General features: G+C 42.8%; 1 protein-coding gene across 2 annotated transcripts in view; it reads right to left on the bottom strand.

The window, feature by feature from the left end:
* TMEM132D (transmembrane protein 132D) overlaps window positions 1-26,327 on the bottom strand; it is a 416,624-nt gene that overhangs the window by 46,936 nt on the left and 343,361 nt on the right. For both annotated transcript variants that reach the window (XM_038373445.2, XM_038373446.2), the window contains exon 5: window positions 23,918-24,061. In XM_038373445.2, the coding sequence (XP_038229373.1) occupies window positions 23,918-24,061 (144 nt within the window). The remainder of the gene's footprint in view (window positions 1-23,917; window positions 24,062-26,327) is intronic.

The raw sequence follows: 26,327 nt of genomic DNA, 5'->3' as shown, positions 1-26,327 counted from the left end.
ATAGTGAGTCAGTGCAGAGCAGAGAAAACAACCCAGGAGTCCTGAATCCCAGTCTCCTGTTCTAAAATATTTCTCACCGGCTAGCGATAACAAACCAAACCCACAGCAGACTTCCTCAATATACTGGTGGTGGGGAACCTTGGAAAAAGAGTGCTTACCAAATACCGCCCTTGAATGGAAGCCAGAAAATGAAGGAAGAAAGAGGAAGACCACAAATAACATGGAAAGGAATAGTTCTGAATGACATCAAGCACCTCAACGTGAAATGGGAAGATTTGGAGAGAAGGGCAGTTGACAGGCAAGGATCGCAAATGTGAGTAGCTCAATGTGCAGCAAAGCATGGGATGGACTAAGGTCTAAGGTAAGGGGGACCTTGAGAAGAGTACACTCTGCATTTGATTATTCCATTGCAAAAGGGAGAATCCACTTTTCACAGGGATACTTTTTCTCTACCCAAACTGTCCCTTATTTTACAAGCCTAAATGTTAACTGAGCTCTTTTGGAAAAGTGGCCCTAGGATAATAGCTACTTTTGCTATACATAAAGATAATGTGCTTAAGAGGCAGGTGTCTGTACACAGTATGTTCACAGGAATTCTACATTCACTTCATCTCAGTAGCAAAATACTGGCTCACCAGCTGGTTTTGCCAGTGTAATAATATCCCTGCAGTAACATGTCTTACTATCTGGTAGCTTTTAAAAGCTGCCCTAGGAGGCCAATACAAGAAGGGTGAAAGGGGCAGCATGTTGAAACTAGAAGGAGAGGGCAGGATCAGAAAGACACAGAGAGAAAGATTTAAGAAAAACGAGGCACAGAAAAAGGCAGCGTCTGCCAGTCGAGTAGCAAGTCAGCGTTACAGAAGAACAGCGGGAGGAACGAGAGGTGAAGCTGAACAAGGATGATGAATGGGGGAGAAACCAGCGCGACCTGTGCCAGGCAGGAAAGCCCTAGCTGAATGTTGGCAATGATACCATTATTAGGCTATTGAAGAGAAAAGTCCATTTCAAGCAGATGCCCACAATGACATAATCTCTCTGAAAAAAGAAAAGGAGTACTTGTGGCACCTTAGAGACTAACAAATTTATTAGAGCATAAGCTTTCGTGAGCTACAGCTCACTTCATCGGATTCATCGTAGCTCACGAAAGCTTATGCTCTAATAAATTTGTTAGTCTCTAAGGTGCCACAAGTACTCCTTTTCTTTTTGCGAATACAGACTAACACGGCTGCTACTCTGAAACCTATAATCTCTCTGGAACACCTACGCACTTGTGCAGGGGCTGACAGACACAGAAAAATCCCTGGAGACACATGTCCCTGTACTTTATGCATTTTATGAGAACTTTCTTCTGTGGCATTTCCACTTGAATTTAGTATCATCGCATCCATGTTCAGAATTCCAAAATGCCCATCTGTGGTGCTAAGTGGAAATGATCTAAGCAGTCATTCTACCTCTGGAGCGGAGATTCCTTGCTCAGCTTTGTCTAAGGAGTTAATAGTGGTTAAGGTATTGAATGCTGGGCATCTCCATGCCCATTTGTTACAAGGTCTCCATGTGCTGATATTCTCTTTGCTTCATATGGGTCTCCATGCAGCTGTTTTTCCAGCAGCCCTGGAAAATAATCCTTGGCTTGGTAATTAGTGAGCATGATTAGCTGCCCATTAGGGAATAGGGAAAGGATTAGTAAGATTCCTGGTTTGAATGCATGAGTTTCAGAGATCTGAACAGGTTTCAGAGTAGCAGCCATATTAGTCTGTATTCACAAAAAGAAAAGGAGTACTTGTGGCACCTTAGAGACTAACAAATTTATTTGAGCATAAGCTTTCGTGAGCTACAGCTTACGCTCAAATAAATTTGTTAGTCTCTAAGGTGTCACAAGTACTCCTTTTCTTTTTTAGAGATCTGAACAGTGTATCTTGCCAGAGTAAGCTCCTTTAGCCAGGTGTCTGACATACAAACAGTGTCCTCTCTGCTAAGACTGGGGAAATAGGGTCAGGACATTACCTGAATGATTTAAAAAGTAATTAAAAGTGTCCAGAGACAGTACGCAGGGTAACAAGGTGTCAGTCAGCAGATCTAGCTGAACATTTTCACACACAATCTATGCCCTTGGCAGATGTGAAGGAAAGAGCTCTAAAATTTCTACTCATCCACTAGTGTTTTGTGAAAGGGAGTATCGGGCTGTGCTGTGATTAAGGTCAATTTAGTGGGGCTGCTTCAGAAAAATAGTGAGCTCCATCCTAATTAGTTTCTGAGAAAGTCAAATATATCACATAGTAATAATACTTTGAATTTAAGTAGGGCCTTTCATCTGAGCATCTTTGCACAACTGGGTAAGCATTGCCATTGGAGCTGGTTGGAATTTTTCTCACAGAACATTCTTCTATCACATAATGAGATGAGTCAAAAATAAAATGGTCAGACAGGTCATAGAACCCTGCTTGGCAGGCAGGCAGGTTTCAAACCTCCTTGGGTCAGGGACTCCAGGTTTTCCAGGATCCAGGGCAGCCTGCCATACATATCACCCAGGGCTTTCAGGCTCCCTGACATGGAGCCGGGAGTCTGGCACGTCTGGAAGCCCCAGTTCTACCCAGGGCTCTCAGGGTTTAGACCCCTGGCTCTGCAGCAGGGAGCCTGGAAGTCCTGGGAGCTCTCAATTCTTCCATGCTTATTGTTGCAGAGCTGGGAGTCAGGCAGCCCTGGGACCCCCGATTCCCACACTCCCAGCTCAGCTGTGACTCCCAAGGCTTCTAGGCTCTCAGCTCTGCATCAGCCCTAGAAGCCCTGGGAACCACAGCTGAGCAGGTGGCCTTGAAGCTTGGGCTTGGACTCCTGTGTGGAATTTCATTTACAAATTTTCAAGAAGAAACATTTTCATTATTGCAAAATGACATTTTTGGGGAATTTCCACTTTCTGTCCTGAAATGGAATCAATATTTTTCAAAATTTCAGCATTTCCCTGAGAATGGACATTCCAACTTTTGACCTGCTCTAATGCTTACCCCCATCTTACTAGTGCATGGGCAATTGAAATGGTTGGAGCACAGCTGGGATTAAAACTCAGGTTTCCTAAGGTTCACTGCCATGGTTTAACTATTGGACTATACTGCCCCACCTTCATCAATTAAGGGGAAGAGAGCGTGGATTGTGGGCTAGAGATGTGCACAGTTCTTGGGGCCTGGGTTCAACTAGATCCTTCATCCCCACCCCTCATTTCCTTGGCTTCCTTTCCTTCAGAATATCCCTATAATCTCCAACCAGTCCCTAGCTTCTCCCATTGTCTCTGCGGGCTTCAACACTTTCCCACAAGTCCTGTATCTAATTTTCAGGGCAATGGATGTGGTTTCAGGACCTAGCCTCTCCAGAAGCTTCTCTGCCAAGTTTCAGGCAATGGGCCAAATCCTCAGCTGGTATTAATTGGCATAGAACCACTGAAGTCAGTGGAGCTATACAGATTTACACTAGCTGAGGATCTGGTCTTGTATGTTGATATTGCAACAATATCAGAGCCCTTCTGTAGCTAACACACCAGGACAGTCCTATAGATGATAAACAAAAGATACAAAGCTTGGTAGATATATCACACCCACTATGTCCAGAAAAAAAATCCTAAACTGGGTCAAGAGGACAGTAATTTATCTGCCATATTGTAACATTTTACTGCATGGTAATAAAACAGCACTAAGAGTCTTGAATCCTCATTGGCACAGAGCACTATAAATATGACCTCTTTAAAAAGAAGGTGATAGGCGCTCTTTTTACAAATCACTGTAACTGGAGAATGTGAAGACTTTTAAGAGCGGGGGAGGGTGTTTTAAGAGCACGGCTCTCATCTTACGATTCTTTAATGCAAATTCCTACTTTGGAAACCTGTACTGTTGGATTCCCTGTGCCTGATTCACCTTTCACTTATAGCAACGCAACTCCATTAACTTCAGTGTGGCTACTTCTAATCTACCCCGTGTAAGTAAGAAGAAATTTAGGCTCCATTTGTGTTTATGCTCATCCCGCCGACCCATTTTCTCACTCTGTCATTTTCTCTGAGAGGGCAATCAACCTTTGGATTGATCTTTTCCAGGAAGTACTGGAAGAATCCTCCATCATCACTGGGATGCAGTACATTCTGGGTGAGACCTTCGAAAGCATCTAAAAGGCCAGACACCCAACTCCCATTTGGAAGTCAAGGCACTTTTGAAAATCCCATCCTGTACGGACATCTACATTTTCTCATAGACCATGTGATACTTAAACATGGTGATCTGCCTGTCAATCTAATCTGCCTGCTTGGGTACTTATATGACCCTCAAAACCATGGTATCTGAGCACCTTCATTTGTGGGATCTATGGATTGAATTGCCCCACGCCATATTATTGGGGGATTTTATGTTTTTTTAATTTTCTTCTGGAGGGATTAAAGATCAGACTATCATATTCCATGTGATGGATTTCCAGCAATGATAGAGGAGATGGGAAGAGGTGATCCTTGATACTTTCCAAATGTATAATGTCTTTATGAGGTGACCTTATGTTACCTAATGAGGTGACCTTATGTTACCATGGAAATGCCTGGTCAAAAGTAAATAAGACTTACTTCCCTTGAAAGAATTGCGGATGGGTTGATCTATTAGAGCTCCTTTTCCCAGTTCACACACTTTCCCTCCTCAGGTTTCAGAGCAGCAGCCGTATTAGTCTGTATTCGCAAAAAGAAAAGAAGTACTTGTGGCACCTTAGAGACTAACAAATTTATTTGAGCATAAGCTTTCGTGAGCTACCGCTCACTTCATAGGGCTCAAATAAATTTGTTAGTCTCTAAGGTGCCACAAATATTCCTTTTCCCTCCTCAGTCTTCTAACTCTAGAAAGGCATCCAATTTCCTTACTAACTGACACTGGGACTGAACCACCTTTTCCAAAATCTCAGAATTCAGCCACTCTCCTCAAAGGAAGAAAAATGAGAAATTCCCAATTAAGTAACAGTAAAAAGAGACAATACCTGGCTGACAGCTCTGCAAACTAGGTCATTTCCTGCTTCTTACAACCACAAATGACCATGACCTGCCTTTCTGCATCTTACCATAAACAATTCAGATCACCTACTAATGAGAAGTGAAACTGTGTTTATTGTCTCTTGTGCTCTTTTTTTTTTTTTGACCCCTGCCCCATTAGTCAGTCTGGGAGGAATTCCTTACCAAGAGCCTAATGAGAGATGCTCTTTGACAAGACCATTTGGATATGCTTAAGGAGCTTGTCTTACTCTTAATCAGGCTTATTCCTTACTATTATTAAATAGAAATATCAATGGACAGAGGAGGTTATTTCCCCTGGATGCACTGGACATACAGTCTCTGCCAAGTAGGCACAAAGGGCCAAATTCACTGATGCCCTACGTGGAGGCAACTCCCTCAACGTCAGTGGAAGTCTCATGCCAGCAATGAATTTGACCTGTGTGCTATCATAGCTACAGCTCCACTTTCATCCTATATTCCATAATTTTCATGATTCTAAAGAAAACATAGCCATGATTTTTGCCACATAGAAACTTCTGTGTGTGGATGACTGCAAAAAGTCAACCAACTCTATTGAGAGCCAAGTTAAACCTTGACCTTCTTGCAATGAGCACCGATGACTTTCAGTGAGCATTTCAATTCATTCCAAGGGAGCCATGGGTTGGGCTGGTAAGGCAAATTCTACTTTCAGTACATATTTTTGCCTTTCCTGATTTTAATCCTGGAAAGATTAGGGATCTATTTCTGCTCCCACTAAAAATGGCATCAAGTCAGACCACACTAGTTATTCTTGTGACTTTTATAAGAATATAACATAAGAATGTTCCTACTGGGTCAGACCAAGGGTCCATCTAGTCCAGTATCCTGTCTTCCAACAATGGCCAGTGCCAGATGCCCCAGAGGGAATGAACAGAACAGGTCATCATCAAGTGATCCATCCCCTGTCACTCATTCCCAGCTTTTATTTTTAACACTATATTTTCATGAGCTTTGATCTTTCCCTTCTGATCCATAGAGCTGATTGCAAAATGGAATTTCTATCCCACTTCTATTTTCATCCTGAGTTGGGATGAAAAAGTGAATGATCAAAACTTTTCATGGAATGAAAAGTTTAAACAAAATTTCATTCAGGAATATTGAAAATGAGTTTCAGAGTAGCAGCCGTGTTAGTCTGTATTCGCAAAAAGAAAAGGAGTACTTGTGGCACCTTAGAGACTAACAAATTTATTAGAGCATAAGCTTTCGTGAGCTACAGCATCCGATGAAGTGAGCTGTAGCTCACGAAAGCTTATGCTCTAATAAATTTGTTAGTCTCTAAGGTGCCACAAGTACTCCTTTTCTTTTTGAAAATGAGTTGAGATCATAGTTATTTATTTGAATTATTTTGATCAAAATAAATGTTTAGACACCCCCGAATTGAAACTTTTAATTCCCACTTGTTGATTTGAAATGGAAAGTTTTGTTTCAAGATGAGCTGATGTTAATAAGATATTGTCATGGCAGCTCAGCCACAGTGAGACACTACAGTGCATCATGGGAGATGTAGTCCAGTGAAGGACCAGAGCCTAAAGGGGAGAACGGAGGTATGAGGGACCCAGAACTGAGATTTCATGGACACTCAGATGGACACAGAGATTAATATCCAACTGACCCAAAAGGAAATGTTTCATTTTGATTTTCCCAACATAAAATTCTGCTGAAACCAATCTTTTCCCACAGAAAATTTTTATTTAATGAAATCCCATTTTCTGACACAAAAATGTTTCATTTGAAGTATTCTGACCATCTCTACTGATCACTCATAGTTTTTTTTTAATTGCAGTATCATCAATCCCAAGCATTTAAAAACCATGAGGCAGGCCCTCAAAATCATGAGATTGTCTTAAAAAATCATAAGATTTAAATGAAATATAATGCTTTTTTCAGCTTCTGATTTTTTGCATCTTTAGGATATATTTACTTCATGTTTTCAAGTTTTTATCTGCAACCATGAGGGCTAAAAAATTACTTTTCAAATAAAGGGAAAGTTTGGAATTCTCACCCAATCACATGTCTCCAAGCGCTGGAGATTTAAGATCAACTATAATGACACAATAAAACTGTGAGCACTAGCAACACTCCAACTGTCAAGGTCAAACTGCAGCCTCACTCACAATCAGGGGCTTGATTATCTTCTCCCATTGGTTTTAAACCAGTGTCACTCCACTGATTTTCACAGAGGAGAATTTTCTCCTCTATTACATACGTGTAAAAGAAAGAGGAGAAGCAGATGCTAATAGTTTAATGTTTTAAAACACTGCCTGAGTCATACTATTTAAAAGACTTGGATACTTTAGTTCTGGTGAGAGCAGCATGTAACGGGCAGCACTTGACTAGAGAGAGGTAATTTTTGCCACTAACAAGACTACACTGAGTTTTAGTGCAGGATTTATTACTCTGCAATAAGACTTTACAAAATGTCAGAGGCATTACTGTCCTTTCAGTACCATTCAGAGTGGCTGGAACAAAATCGCCTTATATAACCGAATGCTGATTATTCATACCAGAACAAATTTGGGCCTTGTTTCTGCAGAGGTGGTTTGATAATAAAGTAAGCAATGCTCCTGGATGAAATTCACTATTCACTATCCACTCACAGCTTGAGAGATCAGAATTTGGGCAGGATAGATGCAGGCACTGGGAAATTCATCCCTCAGCCATGGACCCGCAGGGTGACCTTTTGCTTGTGCAACTGGCACGAGGTGTACTGCATCATAGCACAGTGAGCTGCAGATAGACCACCCGGTGCTGCCTCTTTATCTGGACCAAACTCTCATAGGTCTTACGAGGTACAGAGGGCCATATGCACCTGAGCTTATTTCACCTGTAATTCCTTCTGTTGTAATGAGTGTGGCTCTGACATGCACTAGGGTTTTTAGAGCTACTTTCCTTTTCATATCTTTATCTGCTTTCAATAAGCAGAACATGCTGCTCTAGACTTGAAGGACCCTCAAGGAATTTTGTTAGAAGCATCATATATTTTTGGATAAAAATCAGTTTATGAGTGCGGCTCTCTGTATAAAATACTCAGTGACAGAGGACTGTCTAAGGGCTAGAGTAGGAAATTGGGAGCCAGGACATCTGTGTGCCATTTCCAGCTCTGTCACCAACTTACTGTGTGACTTCTGACAAATCATTATGGGAAGGACTGTCCACTGGTTAGGGCACATGGCTAGGACTTGTGAGACCTGGGTTCAATTCCCTGCTCTGACAAGGACATCTTGTGTGACCTTGGGCAAGTCCCTCAGACTCTCTCTAAAATGGCACAGTCCTGCTGCATGGGGGTTTTGTGAGAATAAATATCTGGAGGTACTACAGTGATGGGACTCAGATAGCAAGATTTTCAAAATCACTCCACGCTGGCCTAACATGACTCCCTCAGAAGTCAATGGGAGCCAATGCTAAGCCCTTTAAAAAAAATCACCCTCAACCTTTTTGTTCTCAGATTCCTCATCAGGAAAATCACAGGTTTCAGAGTAGCAGCCGTGTTAGTCTGTATTCGCAAAAAGAAAAGGAGTACTTGTGGCACCTTAGAGACTAACAAATTTATTAGAGCATAAGCTTTCGTGAGCTACAGCTCACTTCATCGGATGCATTTGGTGGAAAAAACAGAGGAGAGATTTATATATACACACACACACACACAGAGAACATGAAACAATGGGTTTATCATACACACTGTAAGGAGAGTGATCACTTAAGATAAGCCATCACCAACAGCAGGGGGGGAAGGAGGAAAACCTTTCATGGTGACAAGGAAGTAGGCTAATTCCAGCAGTTAACAAGAATATCAGAGGAACAGTGGGGGGTGGGGTGGGAGGGAGAAATACCATGGGGAAATAGTTTTACTTTGTGTAATGACTCATCCATTCCCAGTCTCTATTCAAGCCTAAGTTAATTGTATCCAGTTTGCAAATTAATTCCAATTCAGCAGTCTCTCGTTGGAGTCTGTTTTTGAAGCTTTTTTGTTGAAGTATAGCCACTTTTAGGTCTGTGATCGAGTGACCAGAGAGATTGAAGTGTTCTCCAACTGGTTTTTGAATGTTATAATTCTTGACGTCTGATTTGTGTCCATTCATTCTTTTACGTAGAGACTGTCCAGTTTGGCCAATGTACATGGCAGAGGGGCATTGCTGGCACATGATGGCATATATCACATTGGTAGATGCACAGGTGAACGAGCCTCTGATAGTGTGGCTGATGTGATTAGGCCCTATGATGGTATCCCCTGAATAGATATGTGGACAGAGTTGGCAACGGGCTTTGTTGCAAGGATAGGTTCCTGGGTTAGTGGTTCTGTTGTGTGGTGTGTGGTTGCTGGTGAGTATTTGCTTCAGATTGGGGGGCTGTCTGTAAGCAAGGACTGGTCTGTCTCCCAAGATCTGAGAGAGCGATGGCTCGTCCTTCAGGATAGGTTGTAGATCCTTGATGATGCGTTGGAGGGGTTTTAGTTGGGGGCTGAAGGTGATGGCTAGTGGCGTTCTGTTGTTTTCTTTGTTGGGCCTGTCCTGTAGTAGGTGACTTCTGGGTACTCTTCTGGCTCTGTCAATCTGTTTCTTCACTTCAGCAGGTGGGTACTGTAGTTGTAGGAATGCATGATAGAGATCTTGTAGGTGTTTGTCTCTGTCTGAGGGGTTGGAGCAAATGCGGTTATATCGTAGCGCTTGGCTGTAGACAATGGATCGAGTGGTATGATCTGGATGAAAGCTAGAGGCATGTAGGTAGGAATAGCGGTCAGTAGGTTTCCGATATAGGGTGGTGTTTATGTGACCATCGCTTATTAGCACCGTAGTGTCCAGGAAGTGGATCTCTTGTGTGGACTGGTCCAGGCTGAGGTTGATGGTGGGATGGAAATTGTTGAAATCATGGTGGAATTCCTCAAGAGCTTCTTTTCCATGGGTCCAGATGATGAAGATGTCATCAATGTAGCGCAAGTAGAGTAGGGGCATTAGGGAACGAGAGCTGAGGAAGCGTTGTTCTAAGTCAGCCATAAAAATGTTGGCATACTGTGGGGCCATGCGGGTACCCATCGCAGTGCCGCTGATTTGAAGGTATACATTGTCACCAAATGTGAAATAGTTATGGGTCAGGACAAAGTCACAAAGTTCTGCCACCAGGTTAGCCGTGACAGTATCGGGGATACTGTTCCTGACGGCTTGTAGTCCATCTTTGTGTGGAATGTTGGTGTAGAGGGCTTCTACATCCATAGTGGCTAGGATGGTGTTTTAGGAAGATCACCAATGGACTGTAGTTTCCTCAGGAAATCGGTGGTGTCTCGAAGATAGCTGGGAGTGCTGGTAACGAAGGGCCTGAGGAGGGAGTCTACATAGCCAGACAATCCTGCTGTCAGGGTGCCAATGCCTGAGATGATGGGGCGTCCAGGATTTCCAGGTTTATGGATCTTGGGTAGCAGATAGAATACCCCAGGTCCTGGCTCCAGGGGTGTGTCTGTGCGGATTTGTTCTTGTGCTTTTTCAGGGAGTTTCTTGAGCAAATGCTGTAGTTTCTTTGGTAACTCTCAGTGGGATCAGAGGGTAATAGCTTGTAGAAAGTGGTGTTGGAGAGCTGCCTAGTAGCCTCTTGTTCATACTCCGACCTATTCATGATGACGACAGCACCTCCTTTGTCAGCCTTTTTGATTATGATGTCAGAGTTGTTTCTGAGGCTGTGGATGGCACTGTGTTCTGCATGGCTGAGGTTATGGGGTAAGCGATGCTGCTTTTCCACAATTTCAGCTCGTGCACGTCGGCGGAAGCAGTCTATGTAGAAATCCAGGCTGCTGTTTCGACCTTCAGGAGGAGTCCACCTAGAATCCTTCTTTTTGTAGTGTTGGCAGGAAGGTCTCTGTGGGTTAATATGTTGGTCAGAGGTGTGTTGGAAATATTCCTTGAGTCTGAGACGTCGAAAATAGGATTCTAGGTCAGCACAGAACTGTATCATGTTCGTGGGGGTGGAGGGGCAAAAGGAGAGGCCCCGAGATAGGACAGATTCTTCCGCTGGGCTAAGAGTATAGTTGGATAGATTAACAATATTGCTGGGTGGGTTACGGGAACCATTGTTGTGGCCCCTTGTGGCATATAGTAGTTTAGATAGCTTAGTGTCCTTTTTCTTTTGTAGAGAATCAAAGTGTGTTTTGTAAATGGCTTGTCTAGTTTTTGTAAAGTCCAGCCACGAGGAAGTTTGTGTGGAAGGTTGGTTCTTTATGAGAGTATCCAGTTTTGAGAGCTCATTCTTAATCTTTCCCTGTTTGCTGTAGAGGATGTTGATCAGGTGGTTCCGCAGTTTCCTTGAGAGTGTGTGGCACAAGCTGTCAGCATAGTCTGTGTGGTATGTAGATTGTAATGGATTTTTTACCTTCAGTCCTTTCGGTATGATGTCCATCTGTTTGCATTTGGAGAGGAAGATGATGTCTGTCTGTATCTGTGCGAGTTTTTTCATGAAGTTGACAGATTTCCACTCTATACGGCTAAATTCAGTGCCTTGCATAATCACAGGTTTCAGAGTAGCAGCCGTGTTAGTCTGTATTCGCAAAAATACTATTTTCGACGTCTCAGACTCAAGGAATATTTCCAACACACCTCTGACCAACATATTAACCCACAGAGACCTTCCTGCCAACACTACAAAAAGAAGGATTCTAGGTGGACTCCTCCTGAAGGTCGAAACAGCAGCCTGGATTTCTACATAGACTGCTTCCGCCGACGTGCACGAGCTGAAATTGTGGAAAAGCAGCATCGCTTACCCCATAACCTCAGCCATGCAGAACACAGTGCCATCCACAGCCTCAGAAACAACTCTGACATCATAATCAAAAAGGCTGACAAAGGAGGTGCTGTCGTCATCATGAATAGGTCGGAGTATGAACAAGAGGCTACTAGGCAGCTCTCCAACACCACTTTCTACAAGCTATTACCCTCTGATCCCACTGAGAGTTACCAAAAGAAACTACAGCATTTGCTCAAGAAACTCCCTGAAAAAGCACAAGAACAAATCCGCACAGACACACCCCTGGAGCCAGGACCTGGGGTATTCTATCTGCTACCCAAGATCCATAAACCTGGAAATCCTGGACGCCCCATCATCTCAGGCATTGGCACCCTGACAGCAGGATTGTCTGGCTATGTAGACTCCCTCCTCAGGCCCTTCGTTACCAGCACTCCCAGCTATCTTCGAGACACCACCGATTTCCTGAGGAAACTACAGTCCATTGGTGATCTTCCTAAAAACACCATCCTAGCCACTATGGATGTAGAAGCCCTCTACACCAACATTCCACACAAAGATGGACTACAAGCCGTCAGGAACAGTATCCCCGATACTGTCACGGCTAACCTGGTGGCAGAACTTTGTGACTTTGTCCTGACCCATAACTATTTCACATTTGGTGACAATGTATACCTTCAAATCAGCGGCACTGCGATGGGTTACCCGCATGGCCCCACAGTATGCCAACATTTTTATGGCTGACTTAGAACAACGCTTCCTCAGCTCTCGTTCCCTAATGCCCCTACTCTACTTGCGCTACATTGATGACATCTTCATCATCTGGACCCATGGAAAAGAAGCTCTTGAGGAATTCCACCATGATTTCAACAATTTCCATCCCACCATCAACCTCAGCCTGGACCAGTCCACACAAGAGATCCACTTCCTGGACACTACGGTGCTAATAAGCGATGGTCACATAAACACCACCCTATATCGGAAACCTACTGACCGCTATTCCTACCTACATGCCTCTAGCTTTCATCCAGATCATACCACTCGATCCATTGTCTACAGCCAAGCGCTACGATATAACCGCATTTGCTCCAACCCCTCAGACAGAGACAAACACCTACAAGATCTCTATCATGCATTCCTACAACTACAGTACCCACCTGCTGAAGTGAAGAAACAGATTGACAGAGCCAGAAGAGTACCCAGAAGTCACCTACTACAGGACAGGCCCAACAAAGAAAACAACAGAACGCCACTAGCCATCACCTTCAGCCCCCAACTAAAACCCCTCCAACGCATCATCAAGGATCTACAACCTATCCTGAAGGACGAGCCATCGCTCTCTCAGATCTTGGGAGACAGACCAGTCCTTGCTTACAGACAGCCCCCCAATCTGAAGCAAATACTCACCAGCAACCACACACCACACAACAGAACCACTAACCCAGGAACCTATCCTTGCAACAAAGCCCGTTGCCAACTCTGTCCACATATCTATTCAGGGGATACCATCATAGGGCCTAATCACATCAGCCACACTATCAGAGGCTCGTTCACCTGTGCATCTACCAATGTGATATATGCCATCATGTGCCAGCAATGCCCCTCTGCCATGTACATTGGCCAAACTGGACAGTCTCTACGTAAAAGAATGAATGGACACAAATCAGACGTCAAGAATTATAACATTCAAAAACCAGTTGGAGAACACTTCAATCTCTCTGGTCACTCGATCACAGACCTAAGAGTGGCTATACTTCAACAAAAAAGCTTCAAAAACAGACTCCAACGAGAGACTGCTGAATTGGAATTAATTTGCAAACTGGATACAATTAATTTAGGCTTGAATAGAGACTGGGAATGGATGAGTCATTACACAAAGTAAAACTATTTCCCCATGGTATTTCTCCCTCCCACCCCACCCCCCACTGTTCCTCTGATATTCTTGTTAACTGCTGGAATTAGCCTACCTGCTTGTCACCATGAAAGGTTTTCCTCCTTCCCCCCCCTGCTGTTGGTGATGGCTTATCTTAAGTGATCACTCTCCTTACAGTGTGTATGATAAACCCATTGTTTCATGTTCTCTGTGTGTGTGTGTGTGTATATATAAATCTCTCCTCTGTTTTTTCCACCAAATGCATCCGATGAAGTGAGCTGTAGCTCACGAAAGCTTATGCTCTAATAAATTTGTTAGTCTCTAAGGTGCCACAAGTACTCCTTTTCTTTTCATCAGGAAAATGGGGATGATAACATGTGCCTTGGAGGTATTGGGTGGATTACAGTGTCCAAATCACCTTAAATGATCATTTATCATCACTGATGGTGAATTAATGGCCCTATATCTTCTACTATGATTTATCTCATGTAACCTTGTTCAAGTCAACAGGATTTCACAGGGTGTAAATCAGGAAAGAACTTGGTCCAATTTTATAAAGGGCTTTGAAGTCCCAAATGAAAGGAGTTAGTAATAAACATAACCCTGAAACAAAGACTGGAGAGGACTGCCCTCATCTTCTGGGGAAGATTAACTCAACCCCATCTCTACTTATTAACAAAAACAATATGGAAATAAAAGAGAAGGCAGAAAATAACTGACCCCTTAAATATTACAGTGATGGATACATTAAAAAAACCCAAAGAAACAGAAAAACAAACAAACCTACCCCCAACAACCCAGGAACAGTAAAGTAAAAACGAACTGTAACCTTAATCTTTGTATACTGGGAATTTTTAATCAACTATTTCTTTCTTACTATTTTCGCTGTTCTAATACCCAGACAACAGAAACTGTAATTACAACCCCATGCTGATGGCTGACCACTAATTATCTACCTTTATCTTCATTACATGAGGTTTCTGGGTACAAGGCTAAGTCTGAAGCACAGCAGGTGTACTGAAAATACAGTGATGATACAATGTGATACATGGAGGTTTAACTAAGCCAGCAGAAATTGGGTTTTTTTGTCAAGGCATTGAGGTCTATGGGATGTTTGTGGAAGCCAGAAACTTCTCAGTTCTAATCACTATTTGGCCATGGTTTAGTCACCTACACTCTGATCCTGCATAGATTTATGCATGCACATAATGTTAAACACATAAGTAATCCTGCTGAACTTTATGGATCTACTCACAGGTTTAAAACTAAGCACGGGTGAGTCTTTGCAGGATCGGGGCCTTAATTTCTCTGTGTCTCAGTTTCCAGATAGGTAAAATTGAACAATAATCATAGAATTGTAGGACTGGAAGGAACCTCAAGAGGTCATCTAGTCCAGTTCCCTGCACTCATGGCAGGACTAAGTATTATCTCGACCCTAACAGGTGTTTGCCTCACTTGCTCTTAAAAATCTCCAATGATGGAGATTCCACAACCTCCCTAGACAATTTATTCCAGTGCTTAACCACCCTGAAAGGAAGTTTTTCCTAATGTCTAACCTAAACCTCCCTTGCTGCAATTTAAGCCTCTTGTGTCTTGTCCTATCCTCAGAGGTTAAGGAAAACAATTTTTCTCCTTCCTTCTTGTAGCAACATTTTATGTATTTGAAAACTGTTATCATGTCCCCTCTCAGTCTTCTTTTCTCCGGCCTAAACAAACCCAGTTTTTTCAATCTTCCCTCCTAGGTCATGTTTTCTAGACCTTAAATCATTTTTGTTGCTCTTCTGTGGACTTTCTCCAATTTGCCCACTTCTTTCCTGAAATGTGGTGCCCAGAACTGGACACGATACTTGAGTTGAGGCCTAATCAGCGTGGAGTAGAGCGAAAGAATTACACCTTGTGTCTTGATTATGTAAGCAGGGTCTGAATGAATGCTCCCCTGAAAGCTAGACTTTGGATGTGTTTATATAAATACAGTTTGTTCCTACTCTGCTTAGATATTCAGCAGATAGAGAGGTGTCAAAGTAATCAGCTTTGGCTGGTGTTGGGTTACAAATCACTTTAGTACTGAATGCAGGGGTAGTGAAATATGGTGACCAATGTTGTAATTATTGTAGGAATACAGGGAAGCAGGACTGTGCTTAACCTGTCCCAAATCGGGGGGAGGGGTTACCCTCAGATGAGGGGGGGTCACCCTCAGATGAAAGAACCTCATTAAGCCAAGGGCTCAAATGCCAGAGCCCCGTGAAAGTAAAAGGGATGGGAACAGGTGTCCCAGTCAGGAGGTTGTGAACCCTCCCCAAAGGTCCTCCCTAAACTGGTTTAACCTGTTCCTCATTATTGTTCAAAGAAAGAGTTAAATAGGCTTCATTAGGAGCCTCTTTTGTTATTTTAAATGCTCAATCACTGGACACAAATCAGACGTCAAGAATTATAACATTCAAAAACCAGTTGGAGAACACTTCAATCTCTCTGGTCACTCGATCACAGACCTAAGAGTGGCTATACTTCAACAAAAAAGCTTCAAAAACAGACTCCAACGAGAGACTGCTGAATTGGAATTAATTTGCAAACTGGATACAATTAACTTAGGCTTGAATAGAGACTGGGAATGGATGAGTCATTACACAAAGTAAAACTATTTCCCCATGGTATTTCTCCCCCCCACCCCACCCCCCACTGTTCCTCTGATATTCTTGTTAACTGCTGGAATTAGCCTACCTGCTTGTCAACATGGAAGGTTTTCCTCCTTTCCCCCCCCTGCTGTGGGTGATGGCTTATCTTAAGTGATCACTCTCCTTACAGTGTGTATGATAAACCCATTGTTTCATGTTCTCTGTGTGTGTGTATATAAATCTCTCCTCTGTTTTTTCCACCAAATGCATCCGATGAAGTGAGCTGTAGCTCACGAAACTTATGCTCTAATAAATTTGTTAGTCTCTAAGGTGCCACAAGTACTCCTTTTCTTCTTACTGAGAGTTGAAATCACTTGAGGTGGGGCCGTGTCCCTGGCCAGCCTGCAAAGAGCTGAAAATCACTGAGAGACTGATGTGCAGAAGTCACAGCAGAGTGAGCGGCCAGCAGGGCAGCTGGTGGAGAGGCACAGTGAAGCAGCCAGCAGGGCAGCGGGCGAGTTCTCAAGCAGTGGAGCAAATAGGGTGCCTCCTTACCTCCACCAAGGGTGGGAGGTGAAATCTGCAGATGCACCTCTGAACTCTAGGTCTGCACTGACCAAGGACAGCAACTGTGAGTGGTGTGCAGAGAAGGAACTGGCACATTTTGGGTTGCTTGACTTAAGAGCCTGAGGGGAAAAGGACACTGCCCAACTTACTTGGGGGTGTGTCTTTTGCTCATGGTTTACGTTTATGAACCCTGTTTCCGGTGTTTTCCCAAATTAACATCGAGTTACTTCCCTCCTTTTATTAAAAGTTTCATTTCTACACTCAAGACTGTGCTTGTGAGTGGTGAAGTATTGCCTCTCAAAGGTATCAAGGGGTGGGGGTTCGAGCCGGTTCTGTGTTGTATCGATGGAAAGGAACCTCTACATATTGAGCCCGGCCCTGGTTGCTGCTGGCTCTGCTTGGCAGAAGGGTTACATTTATAACACTCCTGCTAATACATCCCAGAATGATGTTTGGTTTTTTTGCAATAGTGTTATACTGTTCCCTCACATTTAGCTTGTGATCCACTATGACCCCCAGATCCCTGTCTGCTGTACCCCTTCCTAGGCAGTCATTTCCAATTTTATATGTGTGCAACTGATTTTACTTCCTAATTGGAGAACTTTGCATTTGTCTTTATTGAATTTCATCCTATTTACTTCAGACCATAATACTTGCTTCTCTTTTGAGGCTTGTTCCAGATTTATTGTTGTTTTTACAAAAGATGGAAAACGTAAAGCATTGTACAAGTGCTAAGTGTAGAATGGTGAAAACCTAATCCCAGGGTCCCCACTTTAAAATCACACCCAGTCCAAATCAAAGTGAATTAAATGCTGGTGGATTGACAGTCCTGGATTGTGAAGCCCCGACTATAGCCTTGGATCAGTTACAGACAATGGCAATGCAAGCTTGACCACCCCATGCCACCACTGTGTCTGAGCCTCAGGGACCATTGCTAGTCGTCTCTATTCCCATTCAATTCCTGGTCTCTTGCTAAGGAGAGTGGAAGTTGCAAGGATGATTTTTGGGATACAGACACTTGCTCAATTATTGGTTTCAGAGTAGCAGCTGTGTTAGTCTGTATTCGCAAAAAGAAAAGGAGTACTTGTGGCACCTTAGAGACTAACAAATTTATTAGAGCATAAGCTTTCGTGAGCTACACTTCATCAAGTGAGCTGTAGCTCACAAAAGCTTATGCTCTAATAAATTTGTTAGGCTCTAAGGTGCCACAAGTACTCCTTTTCTTTTTGCTCAATTATTATATCACAAAAACTTATGCTCAAATAAATTTATTAGTCTCTAAGGTGCCACAAGTACTCCTTTTCTTTTTGCGAATACAGACTAACACGGCTGCTACTCTGAAACCTATTATTATTCCGTTATTCATATAGTGCCAAACATTTGCTTGGGTGTTTTAAAGATAAGTACAAGGATGAGGACCCTGCCTTGAATAGCAAGAACTGAACCGAACCAACCACTTACTTATTTCAAAGTCTGTCTCATAAGCAACAATTTTCAGTCACTGGGCTACATTCTAGGGCACTGTGTGCCACTTCCAATCCACTTCCAATTCCATCCCACAGCTTCCTGGTGCTTTGTAGTAGTGACCCATTAGAACCTGCCACCTTGGATATATGCTGTGGGTATGTGTCTCTGTGAGTATGTCTACACTACAATAAAACACCTGTGGCTTGCCTGTGTCAGCTGACTCAGGCTCCTGGGACTATAAAAATGCAGTGTAGACATTTGAGCCTGGGCTCAGGGACCCTCCCCATTTGCGGAGTCCCAGAGCCCATACTCCAACCCAAGCCTCAATGTGTACACTGCAATTTCATAGGCTGCAGCTCAAGCGCTGTGAACCTGAGTCAGCTGACGTGGGCCAGCCAGGGGTGTTTTATTGCAGTGTAGCTATATGCTGTGTTTCCCTGGGCCTCTACTGAAAAACTGGAATCTTCTAAGATTTCAGCTGTGATGATGCTACTAGTGCAGCACGCTAGGGTGCCTATTCACTTTCCAGACAACACAAGGGTGTCCACTAACTTACTAGGATTCAGATTTAGATGAAATTAAAGATGAAAAGGACCCAAGGCAAGACTTGCCTTCTCCTCTGCCAGTGTAGGATTGTTTGCTGGGATGTTGCATTTATTTCTTTTTCTAAATGCTGGAAACTACTGTGGTACGGTTGGCAAATGTTAGCTATTTAATAAGGCAAATGTTAGCTATTTAATAAGGATCACTCTGTATTCTACATTTCACTGTCCAGTCTAATTTTGAAATGGCACAGGAGATATGGTGGCTTCACACCCACCCACCTATTCATAGCCACACTGCCTCTTTATTAACACTTTAAAGTGCAAACACATTCTCTATAAATATCACCATACAGAGGAAGAGGGGCCAGATCTTCAGCTGATGTAAACTGATTTCATTTACATAAGCTAAGAATGTGGTCCATGATCTCCACAATGGCTCAGCAATACATGCCAACTAATTTGTAATTTTTCTTTCTGAACCTACATTAAACAAATCAATTTTTTAAATCAGTGGCAGATTTACCAGACTCAGAAGGATCTTGCAGAAGCAGAAAAAAAAAAAAAAAAAAGAGGATTAAGAAAGACAGAAAGGCATGTGTAATCAGAAGCCACCAGAATGATGGCTGGGTTTTCAACTGTTAAGATAAATGGAAACCCTGTGTAGATTTTAAAAAGGAAATGTATAACATGCTGGACTTTCAAATTGCTTGGCCTCATCTTCTGTACAAGGTATTATTGTGAAGATGCAGTGGCCTAAAACAAGTAGAATGGGTGTAAATGTTACAATTAGAGATAGGCGAAGTTTTTCAGCCAAAATTTTTTTCACTGAAAAATACAGACTTGGCCAGCTGAAACATTTTCTGACTTTGTGCTAAAAAGAAAAGGAGGACTTGTGGCACCTTAGAGACTAACAAATTTATTTGAGCATAAGCTTTCGTGAGCTACAGCTCACTTCATCGGATGCATTCGGTGGAGTGAGCTGTAGCTCACGAAAGCTTATGCTCAAATAAATTTGTTAGTCTCTAAGGTACCACAAGTACTCCTTTTCTTTTTTGTGAATACAGACTAACACAACTGCTACTCTGAAACCTGACTTTGTGCTGAATTTGACAAAAAAGTTTCAGTTGAAAAAACCTGAATATTTTTTAAAAAAATGTTTTTGAAAGAAAACATTTAGATTTCTCAATTCAAAATGACTTTTTACTGTGAAATTTACTGCAATGTAATTAAAATAATTTTTAAAAAGTAAAAAACTCAAAATTGAAACAAAATGTTTCATTACAGGGTGAATGAAATGTTTTGATGTAATCAAAATATGAAATTTTGTTTGACCTGAAACAAAAAATTTTCAGCTTTTCGGGGCAAGGACATTTTTTTGTTTGGGCCGATATGACACAATATTTCCCCCTGATTTTTCATTATTGCCAGCAAACTGAAAAATCAGTTATTTGTACAGCTCTAGTTACAATCCCCTGACAGAAAAGTTGAAATATAGCTAACAAAAGTCACTTTTCATCATGTACAGCTCTATGCATTTCAAGCTGTTTAGTTACCTTGTTTCTTCCCTCCTTAACTTGAAGGTAATCTTGAAGCTCTCAGCAGGTTGCTCCCTTGACAGTAACATTTGATTACCTGCATTGCTTAAGGGCTCACATCAAGGAATATTAAGCAAAGCCTCCAGTTGCTGGTGTTCCCCACTGGAACAAAATGGAGCTTTCAGTCTCACTTCAATGCTACAAGATGTCCACTAGGAAAGACATATCAGCTAATGGGGCCGAGAGAGGATAGATTTGGAGCTAAACGTATCCCGCTAGTGTGTGCATCCAAATTAAAATGGGAAAATGCGCAGCTGAGAGAACGCAATGTTCCCGTCAACCTTTGGCTGAGGAAAATTTCACACAGGGCCAGATCCTCAATTGGTGTAAATTCGCACAACTCCATTGAATGGAATGAGGCTGATTTACACCAGCTCAGGGAGAGGCCCTTAGTGATTAAGGCATTCATTGGCTGCCAGATGGATTAGGTTTAAAAATATTTTTAAAAACCAACAACTTTGGATTCACAAAGTAATTTTCTTTTAGCTGGCCTGGTTTTAGTGCTAATTTTTGGCTGTCTATCTCATTTTCTCTTCTAGAGAAGCCTGTCTGTAAGGACAGCCAGCTGTGAGTATCTGTGGTGATAATGGCAAACTCCAGACAAACCCATATTGTTGTCATTCTGTTATTAGGTTTATTGTACCCACCTCACACCGTCATCTCTCTCCAGCACTGTCTATCATTGTCTCCCCTTGTCCATTAACATATATCAACCAAATGGGATATGCTGGGTTTCTTAAAAATGTTTGGTTTCAGAGTAGCAGCCGTGTTAGTCTGTATTCGCAAAAAGAAAAGGAGTACCCGTGGCACCTTAGAGACTAACAAATTTATTAGAGCATAAGCTTTCGTGAGCTACAGCATCCAATGAAGTGAGCTGTAGCTCACGAAAGCTTATGCTCTAATAAATTTGTTAGTCTCTAAGGTGCCACGGGTACTCCTTTTCTTTTTTTAAAAATGTTTAGTATTCATAGTTATATTACTCCACACTGAATAAACCAAATGGCCATTTCACTTCCGCAGAAAGCTGATGGTGAAATCTACAATCCTTTATAGCGCATCACAGTACATGCATAATGAGGCTTGTGAACCCATGAGAAAAAAAATATGGCCCAATCTGACTATCTCCTGTGAGGCGCTTAATCCCCATTGAAGCCAGAAGAGTAACTGTTCTAGAGATGGGCTTGTAGTCAACAGGAGTTGAGGGTACTTGGCACCTTTCATGATCAAGGCCACTATGAGATGTCACTACATAGATTTACAGATTAAGACTATTAGGATCATCTAGTTTTATGTTCAAAAGCCAGATCTGAACCTTTTGACTTGAGGCAATCATAACATAGGATACTAGGCTATATGGACCTTTGGTCTGACCCAGTATGGCCTGTCTCCCGACAGTGGCCAATTGCTAGGTGCCCCAGAGGGAATGAACAGAACAGGTAATCATCAAGTGATCCATCCCCTGTTGATCATTCCCAGCTTCTGGCAAACAGAGGCTAGGGACACCATCCCTGCCCATCCTGGCTAATAGCCATTGATGGAGCTATCCTCCATGAATTTATCTAGTTCTTTTTTTTAAATCATTTCTGGAATTAACAATGTGCTGGCAGGTTAAATGAGTGAAAATTAAAAAAAAAAGGAATGGAGAATTAATTCAGGGTGCTTTTATTCTAAAGTAGAGCAGTTGTGAGCGTTGAGAACTGAAATAAGGAAATGTTGAACTTGAGGGGTCACATGGTGCCATCAGTTCAGAGGTGACAGTTCAACTGGGACATGCATGCTGCATGGCTTGAAGGGATGTAGAAAGCACTGAGTTTATTAGCTGTGTTTTTTCTTACACATTTGGGGCCTGATCCTGAAAACCATGCGAGTCATTTTACACTTGTGTGTCATACCTCTGTGTGAAAAGTGACATACATGCCCAAACGTTTGCAGGACCAGTCCCCTAATGCAGAAAGTCCTGAAAGTCAGATTACCATACTTAGAGATCAGTGGCAAAAGAAACTGGATTATGCTTCAGTGTGTTTCTCTCATAAAGACATCATACACATTGGGTAATTTCTCATGTGTAGGTGTTTGTGCTTTATTTGTCACAAATTTTCTTTTTTCTTTCTTCTTCCAAATCACACCTATGAGTGGGAGGCACTCCACTTGCAAAACAATTTTCCTCCCATCACATGGAGATTCATTTTCATTTTCCGGTCCTCAGCAGAATAAGGCTCACAGCACTTGCTATCTCTGGACGCATTTCTCAAGACTTTGTCCATTTTAATACATATGTTTACTTTCCCTTCAAGCAGAAGCTAGGAATGACCAAGAAATCAAATGAACTTCAGCGGGAGACAAGGGGCCAGAGAAAAGGTGAACGGTAGTATGAGTTACACAGCACAAGCAAGTCTGAGCCTAAGTCTAAACGGGTGTAACTTTCTCACTGGGTACAGCTCTACTTCCAGTCCCTTGGTGGGTATGTCTACACTGCAGCTGGGAGTGAGCTGCACAACCCAGGGAAACAGACTTGCACTGGTGGCCTTGCGTTAATGCACTAAACTTAGCTATCTGGATGCAGCAGTAGAAGCTTGAGCTAGCCACCCAGGCTTGGACCCAGGGAGTAAAGTGGGCTTGAGCTAGGTGAATAGCTGAAGCCTCTGCATTGATGCACCGTCCACACAACTATTTCTAGTGCACTAGTGCGAGCCCTATTACAAAGGTCCGTCTATCCGGGCTGGGAGGGTTGATCCCAGCTGCAGTGTAGACATGCCCATTGTGGGATTGGAAGAGAGGGATGAAACAGGAGAAAGTAACTAATAAGAGGGTAGGGGGTATAAGTTACACTTACCAATACACAAACGGTCTTTCACTGTCTTCTGGCCATTCAGTGACCAATTTTGCTGTCGGTTACCCCAGTGTAGCCCCACTGATTGATTCAACCCCATTGAAATGAGAGCAGAATTTCGCCCTTTCACTTTTACCATGCTGGAATGCCATTAACCCCTGCCTGGCTACTCCAGATTTACACTGAGGTGAGAGAACTGCAAGTTAGGCAAATACAAAGTCCTTAAATAAGAGTCTCCCCTGCATCAGAGTTTGTGCTAACTTTGCCCTGAAGCCAGCATAGCCAGCCAAGACAGAGTCATCCCAGTGTAAAGGAATCATCTGTGGGTGTAGAGCTAAGATAGAGCTACAGGTGCAGGGGTGTGGTCAGGACATTGCTGTGCCCTGTCGATCACTGGCCTCCCTATCTATTTTTTTATTTTTGATAAACACACCCCAAGATGCTGGTGGAGATTTGGGTTTTTCAGTGTGTTTTAATAGGTCCAGTGCACTGGTCTATACATTACAATGATGATAATAATTCTTTGTCTTTTAATGGAAGGATAGTCAGGAAAGGATTAAACTAGCCACACACAGAACAGACCCTGGCAGGTCAGAGAACACTACTGGCAGCGTTTCTTGCAAGGATGTGGCCTTCCCTTAATTAAATGGTAGGTTCTCACCTTAATTACATCTTCATCAGACGATCTGCACTCCACGGATTCTAGAAGATCAGTCACGGTCCCATTCTCCTCCACTGAGACCACCTTGACAGGGACAGCCACAGTTTTCCCAGTGAGAATTGCTGTGTTCAGGATCTCAGCTTCCTAAAAGACCAAACAAACCCTTGGTTTAGACGCTTCCTCCTCGCCCATCTTTCTGTCATCAGACACCAGGTCTCCTCTTCTTCACCTATCCTTATAAAAATGAAGCTTATGTTAATTTTCAACTGACCTCCCAAGAATTGCTGGCACAGAGGATGGGACAAGGGTACCATAAATTGCACCAAGTGCAAGGTAACACTTGGGAGTGAAATCCTTACCCCAGTCAAGACAATGGGATTGACTTCCATGGGACCAGGATTTCCATTTCCATGTATCTGATCTCCCCGTACAGAACTCAATAGCAATGCTCAGAACACTGTAGCAACACAGCACTGTATGATATTAGCCAGGTGTGGTGTTTTAACGCACTGTTGCAGGATAATGAGAGTTCTGTTTTTAAGGGTCTAGCCAGCCTGATGGGGTAGAAGGCACAAAATCATTCTCTTGGGGATGGCTGAGGAGCAGACTCAGGAAACCTGATCTTTAAAAATAGTATGAGCCAGTAATATATGGAGCAGGTGATGTGTCTGGTCTGACTTGGGTGAGTACTAGATCCCATCACACAGCATGCCCTCTTCTTTAACCCACTGTTCATTATTAATTATTACTGATATTTATTATTTCCATTATAGTAGTGCCAGGTCCTAACTGAGTTTGGGGACCCATTGTGCTATGTGCTGTACACAGAGTGAGAAACAGTCCCTGAGAAAGTACAGTTTAACCAGATAAAAGAAATGAAGAGGCAGTGACTTTCCTCAGATTACACACCTGGCCAGTGGCAGAGCCAGGGAATAGCATCCAGGTCTCCTGACTCCCAGTCCAGTGCTCTATCCACTGCACATGTATGGCAGTAGCTCTGTGCTTCAAGAGTTTCCCTGATTCTGTACAGAGAACTTCTGGTGCCAAACTCCCTTCTGTCATCAGAGCTGTTAGGGTACTCCCCCTACCCTGATTGCCACTCAGTGAATATCAGTCAGGTATTAGAGTAGCAGCCGTGTTAGTCTGTATTCGCAAAAAGAAAAGGAGGACTTGTGGCACCTTGGAGACTAACACATTTGAGCATAAGCTTTCGTGAGCTACAGCTCACTATTATATTAGAGGATGACACCTGGTGGAGATTCCACACAGTATGAGCGTGCATGTGCCCAGGATTTAGTAGTGAGTACTTTAGGAGACCTCTTCACGCTGATCTCAGTTAACAGCCCTGTTGGTCACCTGAAAGTACCTTGTTTTAAGCCTTGTCCTTTAACCATCGGAGCCCTGCTCCAGACGGTATTCTGTAGCCATTAGCGTTCTACAAAAACGTCAGAGAAAACAGTGCTTACATAGTTAGAGGAAGGATGGTGCAGTGGTAAAGGCACTAGTCGAGAACCTGGGAAATCCAGGATCAATTTCCTGCTTTGCCGAAGGCTTCCTGAGTGACCTTAGGCAAGTCACTTAGCTTCTCTGTGCCTTAGTTTTCCATCTGTGAAATGGTGAAAAAAATAGTACTTCTGTACCTCATCTGGGTGTTGTGAGGATAAATACACTAAGGACTGTGTGGTGCTCAGATACTGTGGTAATTGGGGACATATAAACACAGGCAATGAGCCTCAGTCTCCACTGCTCTGCACTTCGTATAGTTGGTTATGCCACAGCAGAGTGAGTTTAAAATGCAACCACTCATATCTGGTGTAAGTGACCACAAAGAGAGCAGGGCAATGGAGAATGAGAACTAGGGTGTCTTGTTCTTAGAGCTTAGGATGACGAGACTGGAAACTACCCTGACTCTGCCACTGATTTGCCATGTGACCTTGGGCAAGTTGCTTCACCTGTTTGTTTCTCAGTCTCCCCACCTGTAAAATGAGGATAATACAGAGCTACCCTATCTCAAAGAATAAAGCTGTCTGCAAAGTGCTTTGAGTTCTTTACATGAAATGAGCTATATAAGTGAATAATATTACTATTATATCACTATTGCCACATTTATTCCAAAAGGAATATTACCCATTTGATGCATTACTTATACATTTTAAGGATTGTGGTTCAGATTATATGACTACTTTTTGACTCAGAAACACAGTACTAAATTGGGCTCTTGGTTACCCTGGTGTAACTTCATTGTCTTCTCTGCAGTTATCCTTGATTTACAGTAAGGGAAACAGAGCACAATTTGACTCCTGCATTCTTCCATTCCTAAGTACAAAGCACTGCTCATTTCTGGAAAGGTTTTGAGCTTTTCAAAACCAGGCCTCTGAATCAAGGAATATCCCATAGAACAAGAGCTCCT

This window comes from Dermochelys coriacea, chromosome 15, assembly GCF_009764565.3.
Source record: "Dermochelys coriacea isolate rDerCor1 chromosome 15, rDerCor1.pri.v4, whole genome shotgun sequence".
Classification (NCBI taxonomy): Eukaryota; Metazoa; Chordata; order Testudines; family Dermochelyidae; genus Dermochelys; species Dermochelys coriacea.
The sequence above is the reverse complement of the archived record's forward strand: the minus strand, read 5'-3'. Positions and strand labels throughout refer to the sequence as shown.